The sequence below is a fragment of the Amblyomma maculatum genome, chromosome 1 (genome assembly GCF_055883805.1).
Source record: "Amblyomma maculatum isolate TAMU_Amacu chromosome 1, ASM5588380v1, whole genome shotgun sequence".
In the NCBI taxonomy this organism is placed as follows: Eukaryota; Metazoa; Arthropoda; class Arachnida; order Ixodida; family Ixodidae; genus Amblyomma; species Amblyomma maculatum.
The window spans coordinates 208,900,966-208,926,690 of record NC_139344.1 but is presented as its reverse complement, the minus strand read 5'-3'; the positions used below and the strand labels follow the sequence as shown (position 1 = coordinate 208,926,690).

Sequence of the window (25,725 nt, the reverse complement as noted above, 5' to 3'; positions counted from 1 at the left end):
GGGGAGCGCTGTTTCCTTTCTCTATTCTTTTTTTTTTTTCTTTTTCGAAATAGCGGTCACCGGTCGCCTCAGCACGGCAGGCTAAACGCGGTCGATTCGTTTTTCTTTTTTTTTTTTTTCGTCAGGGATGCCCGTGACACAAAAGTTCATTTAGCGATAAAACGCGACAAATCTTCAGATTGCTTCCGAATGCACGCAACTGCAACTACAGATGTTTCTTCATGCAGACATTATCAAGAACAAAAATAATTACGAGCATTATCATTGCGAGTTGTTACGACCAAGCATCCGCAATTGCGCGCTCTATTGTTCGCCTGTGGGCATGGATAAGTTTTGTGAATATGTGGTGATGGTCCAATGGCTCTAAGTGAGCCTGTTTCCAGGAATCCTGTTTTGTAAGCATGTTTTGCTTTGTGGACAACCTGCAAATGCCAAATTGACCCTGTCAAGAGAACGTCTGGAAAAACACAAAGAAACGTCCCCCTGCGGGAAATAGCAGGAAGTGCTTTCTTTCTTTTGTTCACCCTTCCAGTCGAGAAGTGCTATCCTCCAGTGATGAATGCCTCCTATCCAAAGGAGACGACAGAGTGACATGTCCGCTGACGTGCAGGACAAGAAAGGAGCATGACTCATACGGCCATTAAGTGATTTCCCGGGAATGTAGGAAAGATTTGCAATTGTCGAAAAGGGACCATGTTGGGAGCCCTATGCGGCGCCACGTGCACTCGGGTTTCTGAGAAGTAAAACCCCTTGTCAGAATCAGCCTGTGGTTCCTTTGCTGAAGAATAGAAATGTACCTCCTCTCCTCGCCGTTCCCAAGCTTTTCCCGCCAACAAGTGATCACGCCCAACGAATGAATGCCGGACCAGTCAGTGCTTCAGACCATCAGTGCAGTGATGTGTTCGATTGGATGCCGATACCTGAGGGGCGTGCCCTGGATTTGGTTGGTCAGCATCTTCAGAGAGGGGCTGGACATAGGGGGTTTTTAAGGACGCTGCAGAGCACGAAATGTCGCTCTGGGCCCTGGGAAAACGGCTCATCCAGTCGCTTCTCGCTATGAACTCTTAACGCTTGCCATTTTGCTGATGTACCCTTCTTTTTCGTGTAAATAATCTTGTAAATAAGTTTCTCAAAGTGCCATTAAACCTGCTTGTACATATTTCACCAACTTCGAAGATTCAATCCTACTTCAACCCCGAGTCTCTGCACGCTACCAAGTGAAGGCCGGGTCGACGTAGCCCCAGCGTCACGACAACTGGTGGCAGCGGTGGGATCTGAATCTACAAGCCACAACATCTGATGACTGGAGGTGGGATCTGAATCTACAAGCCACAACATCTGGTGATTGGAGGTGGATCAGAATCTGCAAGCCACAACATCTAGTGATCGGAGGTGGCATCTCAAGCAACAAGCAGGAGCAACAATCGGCCAACAAGAAAGCAGCTCGGAACATCGATCGCATGTGTGGGTGAGTGCTTGGCTTTTCTTCTGATGTGGACCAGGTTCTAGAACAGGGTTAGATTTTAGAACTGGTAAAAAGTGTTGAAACGCCTTTAGGTTTGGTAGTTTGCACTGTTGTTTTGGAAGTAGCCGACACTCGGAGCGATCATGGACCTACAAAAGCTGCAGAAACCGGAACTGTTGCAATTGTGTGAGGAATTGGGAATTGATACAAGTGGTTTGGCACGAAAACCCTTGATTATAAAGGCAATCACTGATCTGGGAACCGATGATGAGGAGCTCAGTGAAGCATGGAACCTCATCGGTCAAAAAAAGGAGCAGCTCAGACAGCAGAAAGAGCGGGAAAAAGAGGAAAAGAGGCGTGAGCGTGAACTTGAGAGGGAACAAGAGGAAAGGGAGCGCGAACGTGAGTGGGAAAAAGAGGAAAAGAAGCGTGAAAGAGAAGCAAAAAAGCTGGACCAAGAAATTGAGCTCCGGAAATTAGAACTAGAGTTGAGCAAGAGGTCGGGCAATTGTCCCCAGCTAGCGGTACCTCTTCTCAACAAGGAGGCAGATTTCAAGATGTCAAAGTACATGCAGCCATATGTGATATCAGGGGATATCGGTCTGTATCTGGTTAACTTTGAGCGAACATGCGAAAAACTGTCCTTCCAGCGAGACACGTGGTCTCAGAGATTATTGACGGTTCTGCCCTGCGAGGCAGCGGAGGTTGTCGCGCGGCTTAGCAAGGAGGACGCGGACAACTACGAGAAGGTCAAGGCTTGCCTTCTGAAAAAGTATAGGCTTAGCGCCGAGGCGTTCAGACAACGTTTTCGGAAAGCTAGTAAGACCAGGGACGAGAGTTACCCTGAATTCCTGTACAATTTAAGAGTCAATTTGGGCGAGTGGCTAAAGAGCACTGATTCCTACAGTGATAGGGACGCTGTAGTCGAGCGAATTCTTTTGGAGCAGTTTTATAGCTGCCTCCCAGAAAAAGAAAGAAATTGGTTACAGGACCGAGGCGAAATTAAGTCGGCAACTGAAGCTGCCGAACTCATTGAGGAGTACGCTTCGCGCCGACAATTCAGCAACCCAGCAGTAGATAGGCTCCGCAAGCCCAAGTTGAGTGTGAATAACCGTCAGAAAAGGCACTTTGCTAGATTTGCAAACGAAGAAAGGAAGGCTTCTTCAGGCAAACGCCCTAGAAAGGACGGCAGTGAGAAAAGTGAGGAAGTGACCAACGCGCAGAACACAAAGAACAAGCTTGGGGCTAGGAAGCCGCTCACATGCTTTAGGTGTAATGAGCAGGGTCACATTGCCGTCAACTGCCGGAAAGAAAGAATAGCTTTCTCGTATGTCAGTGACTGCGATGAAAATATGCAGCTTTTGGAACCCTACCTGCATGACCTAGTAGTCAACGGGAAACCTTGCAAGGTACTGCGCGATTCGGCCGCAACGATGGATGTTGTCCATCCGGCGTATGTGTCGCCTTCCGACTATACAGGACAGTGTGCCTGGATCCGCCAGGTAGTGGAGGAACAGAGTGTGTGCTTGCCAATCGCGAACGTGGTCATCGAGGGCCCTTTCGGCAAGTTAACAACCGAGGCTGCCGTTTCAGGAAAGCTTCCTAAGTGCTATCCGTATTTGTTCTCTAACAAATCGGACATGCTACTGCGAAAGAGGGGCATCCTTTTCGGAGACAGAGTTGTGCCAGCATTAACACGTTCAAAGGCGCGAGAACTAGCTACACTGCTCATTCCAGAAAAATCCACAGCGGAGGAAACGGCAGTTAAAACAGTGGTAGATGCGGAAGATAGCGGGTCAGAAAACTTTGAGAGCGAGGCATCTCAAATAAGTCAACTTGAAAGTGAATTTGATGAGACGCGGAATGAGGACGTTCTTGAGAATAACGTCTTGCCGCCAGTGTCTAGGAATCTCACGAGACTTTTAAGTGGAACCCGAGAGGACTTAACTATGGAGCAAGCCAATGATCCCAAGAATAAGCTCGAAGTACAGTGGGAAGGACCTGCTGAAGTCGTTGCAAAGCTTTCTAACACTAACTACGCAGTGAAAATTCCCGGTAGGCGTAAAGAAGTGCGCATTTATCATTGCAATCTTATGAAGCCTTATGTGCAGAGGGAAGCCGTGGTAAATCTAACGTTAAACCTTCCCGAGGAGATGGGGGACAACTTGATTTGCCTCAGCGGAAAGGGAAGCAACGCTCAGGAGCTTCTCAAAAAGACGGAGCAGAGAGGAGAACTAAAGAAATCCCAGCTGTCCGATCTGGGCGAGATAATAACAGAGTTTGAGGCCTGCTTCGTGGACAGGCCAGGCAGTACTGATTTGACTGAGCACGATATTGAGCTGACTTCAGACGTGCCAGTGCGATCAAGGTGCTACCGATTTTCTCCAAGGCAAAGAGAAATTCTGGATAGGGAAGTAACTCGCATGCTGGAATTGGGAGTAATAAAACCCTCGGAAAGCGATTATGCTTCGCCTATGATCTTAGTAGAAGCTCCAGGTAAAGACCCTAGGCCTGTGGTAGACTACCGAAAGCTAAATTCTCTCACCAGGGATCAAGTGTATCCTATTCCGAATATTGAGGAGAGAGTAGAACAGGTCAGTAGAGCGGCATATGTGACTACGCTGGACCTTACTCGAGGATACTGGCAAGTACCGCTCACTGAACGCGCCAGCAGATACGCGGCTTTCGTCACTCAGACGGGCAGCTACCAGCCAACAATGATGAGTTTCGGGCTCAAAAATGCTCCATTTTGTTTTTCCCGACTCATGGATAGGGTTTTAAAGGGGTGTGAAACATTCGCGGTGCCTTATTTAGACGACATTGCGGTTTTTTCCGACTCATGGGCGGACCATATGGTACATCTAAGAGCTGTACTGAGCCTTTTGCGTCAAGCTGGACTAACCGTAAAGGCCGAGAAATGTTGCCTGGCAAGGGCGACCGTGGACTACTTGGGTCACAATGTAGGTCAAGGTTTCAGGAAACCCAGCGAGATTAAGATTTCTGCGGTAGCAGAGTACCCGCGGCCGAGCACGAAGACGGAAATTCGAGCATTCCTGGGTCTGACGGGATACTACAATCACTACATCCCTAACTATTCAGCTTTGGCTAGCCCTCTGACCGACGCTCTCCGCAAGACAGAACCGACAAATGTAGTCTGGGACGAACAAAAGGAAGCCTCCTTCGTAAACCTGAAGGCTGTGCTGATTAGCCGTCCGGTATTGCGAGCTCCAGACTATGACCGAGAATTCACGGTCCAGTGTGATGCCAGTGATCGAGGGCTAGGTGCTGTTCTCTGCCAGAGAGATGACGACGGTAATGAGCACCCCGTGCTCTACTTGAGCAGAAAGCTGAGTTCTAGAGAGAGGGCTTATTGCGCGTCAGAGAAAGAGTGCGCTTGCATTGTATGGGCCATTCAAAAATTGCAGTGCTATCTTGGAGGGGCCAAATTCACCGTAGAGACGGACCATTGTCCCCTGGCTTGGCTGCAAACTGCGACATCGAAGAACAGTCGCCTTCTTAGGTGGAGCTTGATTTTACAGCAGTACAATTTTGAAATAAGATACAAAAAGGGGAAGTTAAATGGGAATGCGGACGCGCTTAGCCGCTCTTTCTAAGCGGTCCGAGATGTTCCTCACCATGTATCCAAATTGATAATCAGGTTTTTTTTTTTTTTTCGTGCGCTTGAATATATGTGACTATGTAAAGCAGCACGTTTGGTTTTCGAGGCATACGTGGGTCCTGAACGTCTTGAGAGTGGGCTTTTCTCGAACAACAATGGCAGTTTTCTTTTAACCTGGTCTCTTCAGACGGGAGCCGAGTGCTTGTTTGGACATGTGGTTGAGTTTCAGACAGCTCGAGCAATTTGGCCTACAACAATCAAGACAACGCGACAAGCAACAGCGAGCTTCAAGCGTTCACGTGCAGGCCATTAAGTCGTCTCTTCATGCAGCAGCTGCGGCTGCTGCCCTCCGAGTCTCTTCTGGCGGGGGAGGAGGCTGTTACGACCAAGCATCCGCAATTGCGCGCTCTATTGTTCGCCTGTGGGCATGGATAAGTTTTGTGAATATGTGGTGATGGTCCAATGGCTCTAAGTGAGCCTGTTTCCAGGAATCCTGTTTTGTAAGCATGTTTTGCTTTGTGGACAACCTGCAAATGCCAAATTGACCCTGTCAAGAGAACGTCTGGAAAAACACAAAGAAACGTCCCCCTGCGGGAAATAGCAGGAAGTGCTTTCTTTCTTTTGTTCACCCTTCCAGTCGAGAAGTGCTATCCTCCAGTGATGAATGCCTCCTATCCAAAGGAGACGACAGAGTGACATGTCCGCTGACGTGCAGGACAAGAAAGGAGCATGACTCATACGGCCATTAAGTGATTTCCCGGGAATGCAGGAAAGATTTGCAATTGTCGAAAAGGGACCATGTTGGGAGCCCTATGCGGCGCCACGTGCACTCGGGTTTCTGAGAAGTAAAACCCCTTGTCAGAATCAGCCTGTGGTTCCTTTGCTGAAGAATAGAAATGTACCTCCTCTCCTCGCCGTTCCCAAGCTTTTCCCGCCAACAAGTGATCACGCCCAACGAATGAATGCCGGACCAGTCAGTGCTTCAGACCATCAGTGCAGTGATGTGTTCGATTGGATGCCGATACCTGAGGGGCGTGCCCTGGATTTGGTTGGTCAGCATCTTCAGAGAGGGGCTGGACATAGGGGGTTTTTAAGGACGCTGCAGAGCACGAAATGTCGCTCTGGGCCCTGGGAAAACGGCTCATCCAGTCGCTTCTCGCTATGAACTCTTAACGCTTGCCATTTTGCTGATGTACCCTTCTTTTTCGTGTAAATAATCTTGTAAATAAGTTTCTCAAAGTGCCATTAAACCTGCTTGTACATATTTCACCAACTTCGAAGATTCAATCCTACTTCAACCCCGAGTCTCTGCACGCTACCAAGTGAAGGCCGGGTCGACGTAGCCCCAGCGTCACGACAGAGTTCAGACCGGGGCGGTGTTGGAAGCAGCAAACAATTAAACAAAAACAGGTTAAAAGCATTTCTTATCCGTTCCGTTTGTTTCGGTTATTATACTGGAATTTAGTGCTAATTAAATAGATATATGAAATGAAACATTTTTGCATTCGTCGTGTTTACTTCTTTGGCATTTCTCTTCTGGGCAGGGATAGCGCTGCTTATTAGAAGAAAAAAAACGCCTAAATTCTAAATGTCGCAAGTGTTCGTGCCCGCATCGTTCGAACCCGCTTTCCGTGGAGCCCCGAGCCCATATGGGATCCCCGCTTCTAAACTTCTGTAATATCGTCTAACCTGTACTGAGCAAATGCTCAGCATTAGTGAGTATCAAAACGGTGCTGCTGTTTTACTTCAAACTTATGCAACCGCCTCAGTTTCCGAAGAACAAAGAATACGTGCCAACACCACTGAAGTCGTGCAGAAAGTACCGTACGAAGAAAGGATTTTCCAAGCGCTGATATTTACTTCTGCTCGGCAAGGCATGTTTTGGGCGTGCGTGAATGGGCTTCCTTTTGTCGCTTCCCCTCGCCCAGCCAAGCCTAGGGCATCGGCTGGACTCGATTCGGGAGCAAAGCCTTTCATACCACCGACATTTGTCGTCGCTGTTTGGTTGCGCGCAATGTTGTGACCCCGATGCACGGCCACATCGGCTTGCTGCGCTCTACTGCTGGCTTCCCCGTCGGATGGTTTTTCAGAAAGGGGAATTCCCTCCGTACTTTTTCTTCTTTATCCCCCAAAAAACGGGCGAAAAGGGGGACAGAAATGATGAACACGAATACCCCGACCAAGGCATCGTTGGGAAGCGTCGCCTTTATCCCCCCCCCCCCCCCCCTTTTTTTTTTTTTGCAATCGGCGGAGATGCACATTGGGAGCCGCCGAAGCATCTATTTTGGCAAAGAGAGCGGAGAGAGGGGAGGGGTATTTGGAGCTCGCCCGCCGCGCAGCTGCCCTCAAAGCGCGCGTCATCGCACTGTAAAAATTTCAAGAAATAGAACAAAAATGGCGCCCAGAGCACCAGTGCGAACGCGTGAGCGCGCAACGCCGGTGGACGCAGAATTGGCGAAAAAATTTCGCCGACACGCGCTGTAAAGGAGGAACTGGGCCAAGCGCACCCCTTTCCTTTGTGCGTGTTTAGGGCGGCTCTTTGTGATGGAGACGACGCCACGCGCTCAGGTGCGCGCGTCGCGCCAGATGCGGAGGCGCCGGTCGCCGCGTGTCCGCCGCGGCAAGGGTTGCGCCCCCGTGCCGTTTCCGTGGCCCGTATTTTGAGCGGATCGCGCGCAATGATCGCAAAACGCGGATGGGAAAAGTCTACCCGAAAGCAGGAAAATCTCGGGTGGTGAGAGGGGCGGCGCGACCCGTGTTTGTTTGGCACTTGGCGAGAGAGCACCGGGCAGCGCAGGTCAAAGGGTTGCGCGGGCTTCTTGTTTGCGCCGCGCCGCCGCCACGCGCATAGGCGAGGGAGACAGCGTTTGTCGTCCTCTACGCCAGTCGTGGGTATCGAAAGCCGCGTTTTCGTAGTATGAACCCGCCGGGCAGACTCTACCGTGTGCCGTGAAAGTATTGGAACTCATTATTTCTTATTTATTATTTCGACGTTGTTGCGTTTTTCATGAACAGTTTCTCTTGCGTTTGCATGACACTCACTAGTTCATGTTGGGCACAATAAGAAAATCACAGGCGAGCGATATGTAGATTTAATTACAGCTCCGCGAAGCTTAACTGTGTTTCCATTATTCTTTTATACGTAAATGGCAAAGTATGCGGGTACTTTAAGCGTATTCTAAATGTTACATTACTTATTCTAAATGTTAGCAAAATTCGCTAACTTTAAAGAAAATTAAAGAAGCCGGTGTAGTACAACGCAGAGTTGGAAGCCCCAGATTAGTCGATGCCAGACGAGTTTGTGAAAGAAAACGTCATTCTCGAACGCTTTGCGGCGCGAGGAAATGCTGCGTTTACTTTTTCTTTTTTTTTTTTTTTTTGCAAGAAGCAAACAAAAACAAGTGCATGAGGTGTTCAGGAAGCTTGGTGCGTACGCAACATCCGCTCACGACGTATTGTAGTGACCTCGGTGCCAAATTTTAATTGCCTATTTTACATTACCAGCGCATTAATTTATTTGGGTTTCATCGCGCTCTGAAATAACGTCAGTGCAGTTGGCGATGATAACCCTTTTGTGAGCGAAGAAGCAAAGGGATGGACTTCACGCGGTACAATAGAGTAGTCAGTTTGAAATGGGTGCAGTATATATGAATTGCAACATGTCACCAGCGGACGTTGCAATGCGCTTACACCGCGGGCTGAATCCTGCGCATCTTCATCGCACTGCGCGGAGAGTTAGGGGATCACTGTTGCAAACATTCATAAGGGTAGCCCCCCCCCCCCCCCCCCCCTTACCACCCATGGCTTCGAACCTCTCATTAGCACTGACCATCACACTACGTCGATCAGTTGGTTAGCTATTAGGACACTTTTGATAACTGACTCATTAGGATACTTTGGATTGCAACTGACATCCGCCATGGCTGAAACTTAGCACCTGAAAATATTTTTGTTCTATTTAGACCTCCATGTTTGTAGGAAAAGTGTTTGGTAAAACATCTGGTGTATTATTGCTTTATCGCCCAAGACCCTCTCTCTCTTTTGTTTGTCAACTATAGTGGGCTCCGAAAACGTTCCTCCGTTGATAACACTTTTCTCCCCCATAGGGGATGCGTAAAGAGAGCGGCAGCCACCAGATTGTGCTTTTGAGAAAGGAATGTCCAAGAATGTTTCAGTGCCATGCACCCATAAACAGTAGCTGTATACTAAAACATATATTTGCTATCCGTGATGTTCAGGCCTAAATTTGCCTAATGCTGATCACGTGTATTTCTTACTGAACCTTTACTTAATTGTGTGGTTTGATAGAGCTGGAGCACGACTTTTTTATTATTATTATTAAAACCACCGGAAAAAAATATCTGGCGCAGATACTGCGTTTTCTTATACTGTGCACTGCAAATTCCTCTACCGCTCGAAGGAGCATTCAATTATTAGTAGAAATACGTACAAAACATGGTACGGCAAATAGGCGTTCAAGAGTTAAAACTGTACCGTCTTTGCCAAAAGTAACCAGGCTGCCCGATTTGCTCCTTAGCCCTGTAGTTAAGCGTTTTACAGGACATGCCAAATTATTGATCACCTGTGTGGACAAAAGCGCATCACTATTTTCTGTAAAGACCATTTTTTGCCTTTTGAAATCGATCAGGGGCACCAAACACGGTTGAGAAGGGAACCCTGCAGCCTGGTTACTTTTGGCAAAGACGGTAAGTGTTGCTATTTCTGCTACGCTTGGGAAAAAGAAGTTGCACAGAAACTTACCTCGAGCTCAGCCTCTGCCTGTCGTTCGTGGCGCGCTCTGAAGGCCCTCTGTTTTTCTTCGAAGTCTCGCAACCTCTGGTTGTAGCACTCGATCTGGTCTCGGAGCACAGCATCTTCCAACTGAAACAGAAACCGAAAGTACCAGGTCACTGCAATGTACATCTAAAAATTCGCTGGATACACTTAGTTATATTTTAAGAGCGGTAAGGGGAAAGCCTTTCCTGCGACCCTTTGCGATCATTTGCAGCTTTTTCAGTCATTTCCTGTCTTTCTTTCTTTTTTCTTCTTTCTTTTGTTTTATCTTTCTACTTTCTCTCTTTTGGTTGCCTTTTCTCTTTTTTACTGCTTGTACTCTTGTACTCCGTGGCTCTTTTGACGTCTGCATGCTATACTGACACCCTTTGCTATTTTGACGCCGAAATGACTTTCTGGCTCTAATTAACTAATTGCTCCACGTGAACAAAATTTTGCACACAGACACATTTTTTACCTTCTATCTCATACAACCATCCTTTTCCTCATCAATCAATTTCTTGACAATGATTGTGTGACACCCTCCGCAGACACACAAATCCTGTCCACATTCATGAGCCTTATAAAAGCTTTCGCCTTAAAGCACCGAAGCAATGACAACCCACGACGTTTACTGTACCTGCATGATTAAAAAAAATGCGCAATCTTCTTGGGGCGATATATAACTTAAAACAGCTTGGCTGTGGGCCAGCTGGTGGGACACGTTGGCAGTTTACGCGCGTCTGATCCATATTGTGTTTTCAATAAACGTTAGCTGTCAGTACCATCCTGTGTTGTCTTATTGCCTCCGTCTTGTCGCTTCCTTTTATGTTTCGACTTCTTGGACGAAATGAGATATGATGTAAGAAATTTTAGCTTAACGCACTCGTGCTAACGTCAACATATTTCTTTTTACAAGCTGTTTGTAGCACTGCGAAAGGCAACAGGGGCGACCTGGTCCAATCAGGGTCATACGCACTACAATAGGTAATCGTGCTCATATGCGCCTCTCGCCGCACGAATTGAGGGGACACAGTAAGAGCACAATTACCTATTACAGTGCCCAGGGGTAGTAGACGCTTAGGGGTACACCTATTATAGGGAGCATGATTTTTGAATGGGCCAGGGCTCCCCTGCCTTTCGTAGTGCTGCAAACATCTTGCGAGACGAAGTACAGATGTACACCGGTTTGCCGGACGGTTCCCACGCACGCGTAATGACAATGGGCCAAGTTGCGACCCCTGCGCATGCGTAGGAGGCGTCCGCTAAAAGGGCATACATCTCTGCTACATGCTGTAATATACATCTCAATATAGTCTGCACTACGGTGTAAGAATATTCTTACACTGTGGTTCGCGCAGACCTCGTAGCGGTCAGCATCTTACTGTGCAGAGAGCGCGCCGTAAGTCCGGGTGTTTTCATAACCCGCTTACAGCCAACAAGTTCCCGCGTACACTATGGAAGCTAGTCTGCGTGCCAAAAGATGGCGCCCTGACGTCATACACAAACCATGCATCTATAGTTATGTATACAGACCACGCGCAACGATATGACCTTCCGTGCAACATTTTAACAGCAGACATTTCCAAAACGTTTCGAAAACAGGTTCAAACGTATTGTCCGTGTTTTAACGCACTCGGTTGGCTTATTGAAGTATGATAAAAGGAGGACATTGCTATAATTGTAACTGTCGCGTTTGCACCGGTGTGGAATAAAATTCATGCCCACATATATGCCCACGCATAAATTATATGCGTGAAATGACGCCGAAGAAAGCGCCAAGGCAGCATCGATCCGCAGCAGGTGGACATCTTGCTTTCGCACAGTGTCTACACGTTCTCCAACCGAGGTTCGCCAATGCCATGGTTTCTTCGGCGCCATACGTTTGGTCGGCGAAGTTCGGAAAAAAAAAAAGGCTCGAGAGTGGAGGAGCACGCTGTCGCTCCGCGGCGGGCGGCTCCCCGAACTGTCTGGCGCGCTGACGGACGTGTTTATCAGGCTCCGCGGCGGTGACCAAGCGGCCACCGGCGGCCGGCTGGCATGGGAAAAGCGCGCGTCGGCCGGCGGCCCGGCTGCCGCCGCGGCAACCTGCAATTAAGACGTGCCGCTTGCGCAAGGGTTTGGCCGCAAAAGGAGTCTCGACACCAGCGCGAGGGCCCCCTCGCGGTGGCGCTGGCGTTGCCTCGGCTGCTGCCGCGACCGTAATTAGAACCAGGCACCTGTGGCTGGCTGCAATGGCCGCGCCCGTAGTGCAGCGCGGGCCATTCCCACGCGGCCGCCGGGGACGCTACCGTTGGGGCAGCCGCCGCTCGACATCGGAAGCTGCGTCAGTGACCCTTAGGGTGCCTGAATTTACTCTCACAACGACCATCTTTCTACGCCGGCAAATATTGGACTGCGAAATGATTTCGGAGATCGTATTCATATAAACTTTCCCCGTATATAAAGTAGACGAACCGACAGTGGGCATATATGAGTCAAGTTCAAGAGCTCTATTTAGAGCGCATAATTCTTAAATATTTTTCTTTAATAGTGCAACTTCTCGCTTGACTGTATGTAACAAAGTTCGGTTGACAAGCATTACAAGATCACGGCATCGCACTCCGCACAACGCATACTGGACACTGTACTTTATTTGCGGACTTGGACGTTACAGACTGTACGACTCTTATAGGGTCAAGTGTGCAGTATGGTCACGGCCAGATTATTCAGGTTTCAAAGGGCTCAAACGAACTGGCCCTTCGCACTTATCCAAAAGGTATCACTCAAGAAGTTTTGGAAAGAGCAATGCGCGGGCACACAGACAGAGGTTTCGGTTTCAAATGTTTCTTGGTGCCCTGACAGCAACAAAAAACAAAATCAACCTAAATAATGTATGTAGAGATTTTTGAAATTCACCCGTGTTCCATCAACTCCATTCGCGGAGACAGTTTGTGCATATCCTGGGAAAAATGACATAATCTATGGCGATATTCGAATCCAGACAGGCGATATTCCTTTCAAGTAAAATGCGACATCTGCTGTTCTCTGAAGTGAATTCTAAAACGCATCAAGCCTGAAGGGACTTGGGTGAGGCGGGGGGGGGGGGGGGGGGGGGTGTAGCCGTGCAACACTGTTAACCCAGCCCTGCGAGTACGGTGCGCTCTCTGGCCGCTCTAAATGTGTGAATTGATTGAAAGGAGCACGACTAGATCGCAGGAGAGATATCCGGGCTAGTTGCTATGGTTTCATATTGCTGATGTGAGCGATAGATCGGGTCTGAATCGATAGAGTAATATTCACGAAGCAACTTGCTTGATTCCCGTAACCTCAGCGTTTCCACATCAAGCGAACTCGCCAGTTATTTATTCGTGAAATGCAAGCTGCCACAAAATCGAGGTTGAATTGAGGCATATCGCCTAGCTGCAGCAGACTTTTCTCAAATATGCGTTCAGCTACACTGTATCAAACGAGAGCCTTTCATGCGTTAGGAAACCGTGTCACTGGGTGATGCCTTAAAGCTGCTGGCTGCGCGATTCGCGTCGAATAAAGAGGTAACCGCGCATGAGGATATATTAGAGACTTTTAGTTTAACGCTACCGCTTACCGCTACCGCCTACCCGCGCGAGCGTCAGTACGCATGCGCAGATTACCCCGATGGCGACAGATGGCGCCACGTTCCTGTCAAGTAGGCGGTAGCGGTAAGCGGTAACGCTAAACTAAAAGTCTCTATTCATCGGCGATGCGTCGCGCGACAATTACGCCAACGCCTGCGGTTGCTGCTGGTGCACCCGCACGAACCGATCGCGTTAGGGGCACGGCACAGTGGAGCCAAACTACATTGTGCGGCGCATAGACTTGTAAGAACCGGCTTTTTGCCGCTCATTCGGTAATAATTAAAAATATCTTGTCTCAATACCCTAGCTTCATTTTTTTTCTGCCAAGCTTTTATTGAACTATATCGATGCGCTCATAATGCACAGCTGCGACGAAGCGAGCGCCTGCACGTCCTCTCAAACCGCACTATATAGGAAAAAGAAAACCTTGATTCGCAAAAAAGCCACAACGGAAGTTATGTCCCCCGAAAGCATTCTGCTAATGGCTGCCTCGCGAGTTGCTTCTATGAAAAATTTTCTACAAACTCAGACGAGTAGCAGTGCTCTCGCTGTCTTCAGTCCACTGTGCGAGCAGCCGTGTATTGTCGCCTCATGCGGTTAGCGCCTAATCACGAAAGTGAATTGATAACAGTCAATTTGCTTCGCGAGGCCGGCCGTAATACTAGGCGCAGTGATGACGTTTCAAACGCGGGCGATCGATGCACGCAGTACAGTGACCGCTCTAAACAATACAAAATGAATTTAATAGTTAAATTTGTGCGCACTATCGGCCTCTACGTGCAGTGTTTGTCAAGTCACATGGGATTTGCTTCTAAGCTGTGCATATACATATAGTTGGGGTCCTTTAGCATTTGTGGAAGTCCTGCCAACATATCAGGAGATGTGGCCCAGAAGAAAACCTCTGGAACTATTGACGACGGCTGTGCGTGGGAAGTATACTTACAGCTGCAACGCTGTCCAGGCATACAGCACATCTACCGGGGTCAGTTTTCGTTTTACCCAGAAAAGAGAGGCTTTAGAAGAGCCACCGCACAGTTTCCCCTTAATATTTTAAATATTGCAAGTAGCCGTAGCTCTTCGGTTCAATGTGCATCATATTGTTTATTTTCTGTCCAGCGCGTCGCGGAGGAGGGCAGCATGCCGGCGCAGGGCGTTATGTGCCGAAGGCCAGCTGCGTATGGCCGCTAGAGATAGATGACCGCGCACCGTGCACGGTTTCGCGGAAGAGTGCTCGACCGCCTCCCGTTGGGGGCGCACGCGGGAGTCTTGGTCGACCGGAACGGGTCGGAGTGCGGGCACCCGAGCCGCGCTGGTGCCGGAATGCGATCCGGCGGCAGCGGTCAGGTGTCCGCGCAGCTCCGTGCGCCGCAGCTCCATCAGCGCTGGGCGGAACCCCGGATCGGCGGCGGTTCCGCCCCGACCGAAACAATCCGGCCGCTTCGTCATGGCCGCGCGCTGCGCGGAGGTAACAATTAGCGGCAGTCGGCCGCCCGCGCCGCGCGCCGACCGGCAGCAACGCGTGTGCACCGCAGAGCGAGCGCGGATCGGCGCAGACTGTTATTCCGGGTCGGCTTTTAGGCCGTCCACTAATTAATGAATGGGGTGCGAGGGAGCAGCGCTGCCCGCGGCGAAGGTGGCAGCGAAAGTTGGAAGAATCGGCAGGACGCGAAACGCTGTGTCGGCCTTGACTTCTCAAGCATCCTGCGAGGGCGATAGGGCGAGAATGCTGCCGGAGGGGGAAAAAAAAAAAAAAAAACGATACCGCAGAAGAGGTGAAATTTGGGGAATGAGGTGTAATCTTTGGTCTTCGAGCGCACCGGCCATGGAGTAAACACTTTGCCATTACGCGGTATTTGAGGTTTCTCGCCAGGGCTATAATGACAGTAGTCGTTTTATAATGAACACTAATCTTGCGGTGGAGGACACAGCATATATAGCTGAGGCCAGCTCTACAAGGCATGGCTTATTTGTTTTTGTTCGCACATTAACTGAGCCCAGTCATATATTTATGGTCAGGACGATTAGAACGGTTCGGGTTAAGCATACACAGTAGCGCTGTGACCCCGTGTATGTGTGCATGTCTGGCCAGAATATGCACAGGTGTTGATCTAACGTTGCAGTGACTTCCCGTCAAAGATGACCATGCAGGCTCATTTTCATATTTCGTTGTGCGCTTAGTACGCCTATAAGTTTCAGTCCTATACAACAGCAACCGAGTGGGTCGTTTCTTGTATTAACGTGTCCGGCCAACGGAGACTTTCAGCGTTTTGTTGGGAAAACGAAATTGGGATACGCTTAAGCTTTGCCTTTAAAAACAGAATGCGATTGCACTATCGGGTCCCGTTCGTATCTCACGTTCTACAATTATGCAGCTTGCAAACCAATGAGCGTGCCCGTTTCACGTACATTCCGAGAGTCCTCGTTTCGATTCCTGACCGGATTAATCGGATTTTTATTCAGCTATATTACCTTCTTTTGGTTACAGGAACCTTCTTGATAAGTTTTCCATCTATCCGAATATTTTACGCGATAGCGAAAGAAGGGCCCCCGTGTCGCAGAAAACCCGGCGGCGTCGCCGCCAGCGAATGCATCGTTTGTGAGTGAATAACTCAAGGAACCTTACCCAGCAGTCGGAATAACAACTCAGCGAAGAATCCAAATTGGTGAAGAGGTTTCTGTGACATGGACAAACACGAATATCTAAAATAAATAGGGATCAGTTAGGGAGGGTGTTGAGGTTGAACGTGGGCCCTTTGGTTGCCAGACGAATATATAACGGTGCTATATGCACACAGACAGGCCTGTAGGCCACGATGCCTCATTGGTTCAGGCGTGCCAAACGGGGACCTAGTGAATGCATTTCGGTCTTTGACTTAGTGCCGTGTTTTGAAGCAGTAATGCTGACGACGAGGTTCGTTTTTCCAGCTGTTCCTAAATTTCAAATATCCGTTCGGACTTTTTCGCCCATGGCCAACGACACCGACGGTGACGACGCAAAGCACATAGGGTGCCTCGATGCACGCGTCCTCAGCGATGCGCGCACATCGAGGCACCATACAAAACACAGCATCGGAACTATTTTCCGAGGGAGCGGAGGAAACTGGGTATATATAACCTGCCACCATTCCGTGTACTTTCTTCTCCAGTTCTGAGGTGAAGCCGTGTACAGTTCTCAGACCATACTAAGACCGGTAGCAGTTTTCTTTCCTCTTATTCTTTATTAATTTTTTTGCGCAACATTCGCACGGCAAACGCCTAAGACTTCTTTCCGTACTCACAAAGGCGGCAAAAGGCTATAGTGTTGATGCTTACCCGTCCCCTCTCCTCGTCGTACTCGAGGCAGCCTACTCCGTCCAGTCGGTCGAGGTCGATCCATCCTCGGTACCGGACGCAGACTCCGTTCATGATGAAGCTCGACTTGATATGCACCTGCGCGAGAAAAAGGAAGCAGCATGTTGAGTTTCGCAGGGGGCCAGCGAGGCCCAGGCGTGCAACCCGCAGCGTCCGGCGTGAAGGGACTCGCGTGACGGGGGCGGTGCCGGCCCGCTTGCATTGGCCGCGGTGCGCGAGCGGTGGGCCGAGCTCGTCTGCGCTCTGTCTGCGCGGCAACAAACTGCAGCCGCGCCTGTCCGCAGCGGCCATAAATCAATCGTCGGGCCGATGCCTTTCTACGGAATACGGGTTCGCTGGAAATTAGAACTGGCCCCTCGAGACACTCCCTGAGCACACGCTCGCTTCGGCGGCGGGCGGATCCTCAGCGTACCCGCGTTGATGAATGATGGCCGCTGCCCGAGTGTCTTCTTTTGGGACCCGCGGGCGAGCAGCCAGCAATTTACGCGGTTTCCTAGCGCCCGAAGTCGAGCGTGCGCCGCCGAGAGCTGCCGAGACTCGCGCTAGCCGCTGTACCCGCGCGTCTTCAAGAAATGCGCGGCCATTCACCGGAAATGACGTTTGCGCTTCGACCGACCGGCGGCAACCAGCGTGCGTCCATTGTCATGGGGGCGGAATGGGGGAGTCGCCGGCGACGTGTGCGCGGACCCAGCGCGATTACGACGACGGGGCGGCTATGGGCGGTGCAGCGTCCGGCGCTGCGCCAACGAGCCATTTCCGCAGTTTGATGCCCCAGCGTCCTCCCACGCGATGTAACTGCGCCGCTCTCCTCGAGCCTCCGCGTGGAAACGGTAGCAACGACGACCGAGAACAATGGGAAGCGTCGCCGGGAGGATTCGCTCCGAGCACTATTTTCTCTCCGCAGGCATCCTTTGCGAGGGAAAAGCTCTCGAGTTTGTTGGACTTAAACAGCGCTTGGCTCCCGCTTGTTTCCCAAACGACGGAAAATGGGCGAAAAAGAAAGAAGGACACGCGGCCTTCACTTGTTTCCCTTTGTTTCGAGTTGATGTTCCTCCGACATGGTGCAGCCTCGCTACCGCATCAGTGCGCGCTCATGTCGCCAAGGGGCTCGCGTCGTGTAGACAGTCGCTGCTGGCTTTTGTCCGGTCAAGAACCCGCACAGACTCTGCGGCTCAAGACGCGGGCGGAGAACGGCACAGCGGGCAGCGAAACAATCCATTTCTTCTTTTTGATACTGTGGCACAGCAAAGAATGAAAATACCCAGGCGGGAAACTGTGATACCACACTATGCTGCACTTTACTGATGAAGATGCCGGCCCGCAAGACAGCTTATGAGACGGCTTCAACCATGTGGTCACCTCCTGTGATAAACGGTAACCATAGGATCGATCTTCCGAAATGTCATGTGCCTAGGGGAAGACTTGGAAGCGGCGTTCACAAGCGCGCATCTCTCATGTGCTCCATACAAGTCTGGAAACTAATTGCAAACATAGCATTCAGAGTCAAGCAGGGCGGAGCAACACAGCGAGCGCTGGACGTTATGAACGGAAAAGAAGCTGTATGATTTCGCATGTTTTCTTCTTTTTTTCCAAAGCGCTTGAATGTTTGTTATAGAAAACATGCTTTTGGAGCTCTTAAAATTATGAGCTGTTCTTGAACTATAAGTCATATCATAGTGCAGCCAAGGAAAGCGTTGGGGATCTCCAACGCTATATATATATATATATATATATATATATATATATATATATATATATATATATATATATATATATATGGGGAAATGTCGATTTTACATTCCAAGCAATTATGGAGGGCATATAACATGCGACCAATCCTCGCATGCACGCGCTCGCATGAGACGCGATGGCGCTTATATGCATGAGTCCTACAGGGACGAAGTCATCTCAGGCAACAAGCTATTTCCGGATAGGCATCTGACTGCCCGCGCTTTATGTAACATAGTGTTTTATTTTACGCCGACCTGCGCTACGGTCACAAAGATGCCTGCTGAGAAGAAATCGATTTATATTTACAGTAGAAAAATATTAACACTATACCAGTCTTCCATCGATCAATGACAAGTACAAATGCAAGCATTAAACCGCTCTGACTGCGGTTAGGGCGGCTGTTTCGTTCATATAGATTACAATATGAAGAAAACGTTCGAGAGCTTTTCTAGCCGCTGACACAGTGCATGTATGGTGCCTTTTCTTTTTCTTACTACAACGACCTTTGCGGCAAACTGAATTGCTGACGTATACGTGGCAACATTTCTGATACTCCCCTGATCAAAAGTAAGGGGCTGTGAAAATATCAGCAGTGCCCAGCTGCGCGCAAGCACTGTATTGTGAGGATAAAGAAAAGCCGCTGGAAGATGAAAATACGTGGCATAACTGGTTTGCGAGGAATCTACACTAGGAGATAAGGGCGCTTTTACGCTCTATTGTCATTCATGATATTCTGATGTCCATTGCTAGCAAACTGTTTTTTTTTTCTTTTTATTTAGAGAAAGGGGGTGGGGTCTATACCATGGGCTGTCAGTCTTGACTTCTATATGTATTAGTCCCAGACAGAGCGAAATTACTCGACTGCCGATGTTGAATGTTTGGACGCGATATATACCACTGGCAAAATTGGGGGGAATCAGTCGCGGCTCGAGTGCTATGGAAGCCGAGTGTTGGGGGTGGAGTGGCTGCGTGCCGACGCTGGACGGAGTGGCCAGCGTGTGTCGCCATGGCAACGTCGTGAAGACGATCGATAGGCGGCGCGGCCATGTTGATCCGCGGTCTGGGCGGCTGGCCGGAGCCCTCCTCCCGGCGGCGCTCATTGGACCGTCGCCGCGCTGCGGGGAACGCGACTGAGCCAAATCCCATTGGACTAAGTCGGCGCCGAGGGGGGAGCACCGGCAAAGTAACAAACGAGCTCGCGATACGGGCGCACCGTGACTAATCCATTGAGGGCCTCCTCGCTGCCGCACACGGCTGCTGGGAAACGGTCCCTGCTTCTTTTCCGCTCGGCCCTTTTTTGCTGCTCCCCGCGGTACAGAACAAAGGATGGCGCCAGGACTTCCCGCGTAATTTCCACGCCGGTTCTCGTAACGCGCCACCAAAAGGGCATTGTGCGCGAGAGGCCCGGCAGCAGTCAATCATCCCGAGCCCATCGAACGCGACACTCCTCGGAGGAACCGGCTACGGAACAAAGAGCCCGAGTCGCAATCGTGCCGCGCCGCTGCACAATCTCGGCCAAACAACGCCGGTGTCGCCCAGGCTGGCCCCGTTGGCTCAACGGCACGCCTGTGTCAGCTCGGAGCTGGCGTGATTTTTCGAAGAAACGAGGCGCAGACCTGCCCCGCACGCATGAACTGGAGCTGCATCTCCCTGGTCAGAAAGTGGGGGTGCTACACTTGGGCCCTGGCGCCCAGTTCGGTCTTGCGGGGGCAGAATGAATGACGTGTCCTTGGGTGGCTCGGGGCTCGTTAACGTGCAGTCAATCACGTAAATCAGCCCGGTCCAGTCATTTCTCTAAATAGCGTCGCTCTGGGTGCAAGCGGGTGAAACTTGTGTAAACTGTACGCCCTCGGCAAACAACGCTTAAATTCAGATCTTATCTCCGTAGGTCTTGCCCCAGAACGGCGCTATTTCGTACCGAAAGCAGCGCCTCGGCGAGAGCGAGCTCGCACGGCAGGCAAGTGAACTCACACGGCGTTCAGACTCACTCGCCGTGTCATAAGGGTTCTCCATATTCATTCGCCACTCGTGAGCCGTTTAAGATACGGATCGAGCTGTTGAGCTGCGACACAGCGTTCAGCTCCTCGAGCTACCGAGCACGCACGGTGGCAAACGCTCCCCTTCTGGCGTGAACGTACTTGAAAGCTAAGGATGGCAATCATCAGTCAAAAAGACATGACAACAAAGCTTCTAAACTACCCTGTTGAGTACAAACGCTCAAGGCCTCGTCCCCGACTTTGCTGGCTTTAAAAGCTCGTCTGCAAAAGGACGATATATTTGCTGATTGATCAGATTACGTCACGTCTCACGCGAGCATGCAGTGTGCAGTGAGATGGGGAAAAAAGAAGATAAGAAATCTCGGCTTTCAATTGCTCAGCCCCAGTGAAGTATCTTTTTTTTTTTTTTTGAAAATTGCGAGTTTTACACTTAACCAGAGCACTTGCGGCCATTTTCATTTTTCATTGAGACTCGGGGAAAAACGCTGTTGCGAGTGGGATTCAAGGACAAAAGTGCTGGCTCAAAATATGGCTCAGGCAGGTGAATGCCACAGCACGAAGTTTTGATACATTTATAATGACGTATATATATACTCTAACTCACGCCGACTTGTAAAAATATTGCCAGACACGCAGCAGGAATTGGCCTGCAAAACATGACCTTGCCGGTTCAACAATGACATCAAGTGCATTTGATGATGTCTTTTCTCATGACTAGTTTCGGCGTAACATCGTCTCGCGTCCATAAATTCTGGACAAGCGCATTTCTTTTTTCTTTTCTTTTTTACTTCACCTGGACGTTGCTACCGAAGCCAACTCTCGCGTAGCCCATCCCTCGAGGCGCTTGTAAAATAGTTTTCGGTATATTGTCAAAAACGCACCCCATCGGTACGACCGCAGAATAAACTTTAAACGCGATTTTTCAATGCACGGGAAGGTTAAAACGTTTTCATCGGTACATGCTCATAAGAGTTTCGTAGAATATCCCTCAATAATTTCACTATCGTCAAACATGTGCCCGATATACACTTGTATTAAATGGCAGTCTTAGTTGCTCGATGCGAGTGCGGGAAAAATTGAAAGCACGGTTTCGGTATTGTCAGGCCACGATGTATACGCTGAAATATTCCGGAATTGCCTCGCAATTGTCCAGGAAACCTGGTACGTACAAGCGTCAAAATATACAGCGGTTTAGTGGGCGCAGATGCGCAGTGGCGGCACCTGCACTCCGGCAGTGCGCGTGCGCTGGGGCGCTCTATATTCGCATTACGCTAACATTACGTTGCAAACTTTGTGGCGTAAAAAAGTTCCTCCAATCTCTTCGTACCTTAAGTACGTAAGCTGCTCTATATATGTATACTTTATATGCACGTTGTGAAAAAGTTTCTAGAACAAGACTATCATAGGCCAGAGGCAGATTTTTGTATGAGTGCGTTGTGTGTGTGTGTGTGGGGGGGGGGGGGGGGAAGGGAGTAGGTAGTAGCTTTTTCAAAGACGGCCATTTTATCTACAAAACCCACACCGATCCCCACTTTTCAAGCGGATAAGGCCTAGAAAATGCGCGGTTCAAATGAGACTGCCTGTTCCAAGAGGAACCCAAGAGTAGCCACAAGAGTATAAAGTTGTCCATAACACGAAATATCTCCGATAATCCGATATAGAGGAAAACATTATTACTGTATTCAGTACGAAATAGCCCCGCATGCAATATTCAAGAAAGCTAACTGATGCTGACTTGTGGTATTGGTGCAAAGTAGGAACAAAGGCCCTCAAATTTTGTTTGTCATGTTTATGCCCGAGATTTCAAAACTAAGGTTTACGACTTCCATTAGTGCATAATATTAAGGCTACACGCAAAGCGGGCAATATACCAGAACTTATTGTGGTGGAATCACGTGTAAAAATACCTAGCGATCGAACGAGGCGGCTGAGTTTCAGTGTTTTCTTTCGTCTCAGTAGGCAGCACGCGGAAGACGCACCCTTTGCTCGTGCCATCTAACAAGGCGCAGGTGAGAGCACACAGCGCGGTAAAGACAAATTTATTCGGCGTATACGTTGCGGCATGCAAATAAGAAATGCTGTCGAAAGAAAAGAAACGGATCAAGAAAGCAGAATGGTCATTATGAATTCTCTCCTCTCTGTGTCACAAAGAAGTAATATAACTGCTATCGTAAGAAAGCAAGGAGCACAGAAGGATGCGATCGGCGTCGTTAGGCACGGTGGCGGCGGCCTCCGCCAAACCGCGTCCCCTGGTCCACGGCGGGGTCATCGCCGGTGCGGACCGATGCGGCCACCTCCGAGCCCATGATTAGCGGACACACCTTCGGCGAGAACTGCGCACATCTCGCTCGAGGCGGCGGAATGCCGAGTTTCCCCGGCCGCAAGTGGGCCAGCCTGCGTGCGCCCCGGCCGCAACACGCCAGCGTGGAGAAGTGCATTAGCCGCGTCTTCGCGGAGCGTCGGCCACGGGCATCCATCACACGCCACGCGTTACTCCCACGGGCCCCGAGGTCCTTGGGCACAATTAACTTTTGCTGCCGCCGACGGAGCGAGGCGCACGCACTCTTTCCGCGCCATCATGTGTGCCTGCTACCGACGACGTTTGTCGCGGGGCGCCTCTGCGAGGCTCCAAAGAGCTCGGAGCATTCCTTCACGGTGGGCTCAGTCGTCAGAGAAGCCAGACTACTGTCGGAGAAACCCTATGCCACGACGTCTCTCACTGCATTCTACAGGTGCGCAAGTATTATCATCCCGTTTCATAACTCCGAATTCGCAGCCCACATTGTGGGCAGAATTTTTATGCACCTGCGCAATAAGCGTAAGCGCTTTTGAGGGCCCTGCTGTCGGTGGGCTCGCCTCTGCATACGCCTCCCGCTTGGAGAAAAGTCGAGCTCCCTTTTTGCTGCCTGCTGACCATATGGCATATGCAGCCGAGACCTGTAATAAAGGGCCACCGACTGGTCAGATAGTTGCCGGAAGCGGCGACACCAGCGGTGCAGTCTCGGGTAGAAGATGAGCCACCGCGTATCCGCGAGGCCCACTTTTAATTACCGCAGCCCGAGGGCCTGCTGCCCCACCCAGCGCTCCCGTCGGCGCGGGAACGCGGAGAGAGTGGCCGGCGGAATGCCGGTCCCGTGGGACGGTGCCATATAGCGCTCGCACCGCATGAATTAAAGATGAGTCCGCCCCGAGGGCTGCATCGCGTCGCCCAGCGAGCCCGTGGTCCATCTTCGGTCGCTGCTTATGCGGTGGTCTCTGACGCGGGTATATGGCAGCAGCTCCCCCTTGCGTGCGCGCCCACCGGACGGGAAGAGTGTGTGCGCAGCACGCAGCATCACCAATCCTTGCGTTAGTCTATACGTCCCACAGGTTACAACAAGACTTTAAAAGGGTCGGCGCACGGAACGCAGTCAAGTGGCACCTTGCTCAACGCATTTATACAGTATGACACTATATACGCACGGGTTGGTTTCATAACCAACGGTCAGTTCCACGAATGCATTGTTGGTAGTAAAGATTTGCATATCGCTTACACGAAGACAAGTCCTCTGCCCAAGATAAAGCGAGCCATGTACTACATATAGAATAGGAAAGCTAGTTATAGCGCGACTAACGCTTAGATTTGCCATCGGTTTTCCATGTATGCTGCTTTTTTTTTTTTTTCTGCGTATCACTGCGCGACAGGAACAAGTGAAAGGAACGATAGGTGAAACTATACAACTGCTTGCCTAATCCTGGCTATTAGAAAATGCTAAGCATTGACCTCTCGTTGAGAAAGCTGATGGCAGTGGCCCATGAGTGAAGGCCGTATACTTAGAACTCTCGATTTGCAGGTGGTTTAACATTAGTACGATCTACCGACAGGTGAAGAAACGTCTGCTCCAAAAGCAGACCCACTGAAAAGATTGAAATCGTCTGGAACCAAACTAACACGGAGAGGCAGTGGGGCCAATAATGAAAAAACCGGCCAGACAGCAGATTCTTGCCACAACTTTAAGAACGCAACTTTCAAGGCAGTGATAACAGTCACTGACCCCATAGAGTTAAATTACGTAATTACTGATAGACGCAAAGAGTGAGCTAAGGTAACATATCAGGAAAGAAAATCTGTATCTTGAGGGATACTGTCGTCGTTTTGTCTGCCTCTCTTGCGTTCGCCTTCTTTTGCATTAACTTGTTTTTGCGCGGCGGTACTTTTGAGGACTGTGCCTATATTACATGCCGACAACAAGCTAGCAAGGGTAGCTGGCAGTGAGTAGATTTCTCCCAGAAACAGCGGTTAGCGAGGACACCGTTTCATGGGCATCTATAGTTGCTCCTCCCAGAAGGGAGCGACCGCGATCCGCCGCTGCGCCGTCTCAAAATGCACCACGGCGCGTGACCCGACTACGGTGGCAGAGGGATTGAGGGGAAAGAGGCCCGGGAGAGTGGGGTCTCGGGAGCCGAGCGAAATTCCCCTCGCGGAGTGGAGACGCCATTATGCGGCGCGCCTCCGAAGCCCAGGAGAGAGGATGGGGAGCGCGGTGGAGGTTCCGCATCCGTTGCCATGGCGACCGCGACCGCAGCCCCGGCCTCCGGCTTCCCCAGATCTCCCGGCGGCTCTCCAGCTTGGTTCAAGATGGCCGACACCGCAAGACAAAAGGCGATTGCGTGCGCCTCAAGCCGCCGCGCTTCTTGCCGGCGGTGGGCGCTGGCGTCGCCCTGACGAGCTCAGCGCAGCGCCGTCGGCTCTCCTCTGCGGGCCCCATGGCAGCGTGGGTTTTCGAAGCGCCGGCGCCGTTTCGAGAAAGCACTTGCTGTACACAGAGTGCGTGTCTTACTTCTTTACAAACGATGCCTGCAGCGGAAAATTTGCGCTAACGACCAGCAGCTACTCTTCGGCGAGATTTCATATATATGGCGAAATTTCAGCCTCAACATTTCACCGAAAACGTGCCGGAAATTTCGTTAATCTTAGCGCACAGAATAATTCGCTGCATCATGACACCGTATATACTAGTGAAAGAGTATCAGTGAGGCCATCGTCGGATATTTCGCTAAGACCGAAGAGACTGTCAGCTTTTATATGCTTCCTATGTAACCTGACTGCTAGGGCAGTACGACCAGTGCTTTCTCCGAACCGAATGCGAACAATGTACCTCCGCTTGCGAATCGGGTATACGAATAGAGCAGCTTCCTTACCGAATCGAATGG

At 50.2% G+C, this 25,725-nt stretch overlaps 1 protein-coding gene across 1 annotated transcript in view; it reads right to left on the bottom strand.

Moving 5' to 3' along the window:
- LOC146205479 (protein big brother-like) overlaps nucleotides 1-25,725 on the bottom strand; it is a 57,587-nt gene that overhangs the window by 7,864 nt on the left and 23,998 nt on the right. Inside the window, exons 4-5 of the mRNA XM_084590171.1 lie at nucleotides 16,766-16,882; nucleotides 9,846-9,965 (exon numbers count right to left, since the gene is read on the bottom strand). Coding sequence (XP_084446297.1) covers nucleotides 9,846-9,965; nucleotides 16,766-16,882 — 237 coding nt within the window. The remainder of the gene's footprint in view (nucleotides 1-9,845; nucleotides 9,966-16,765; nucleotides 16,883-25,725) is intronic.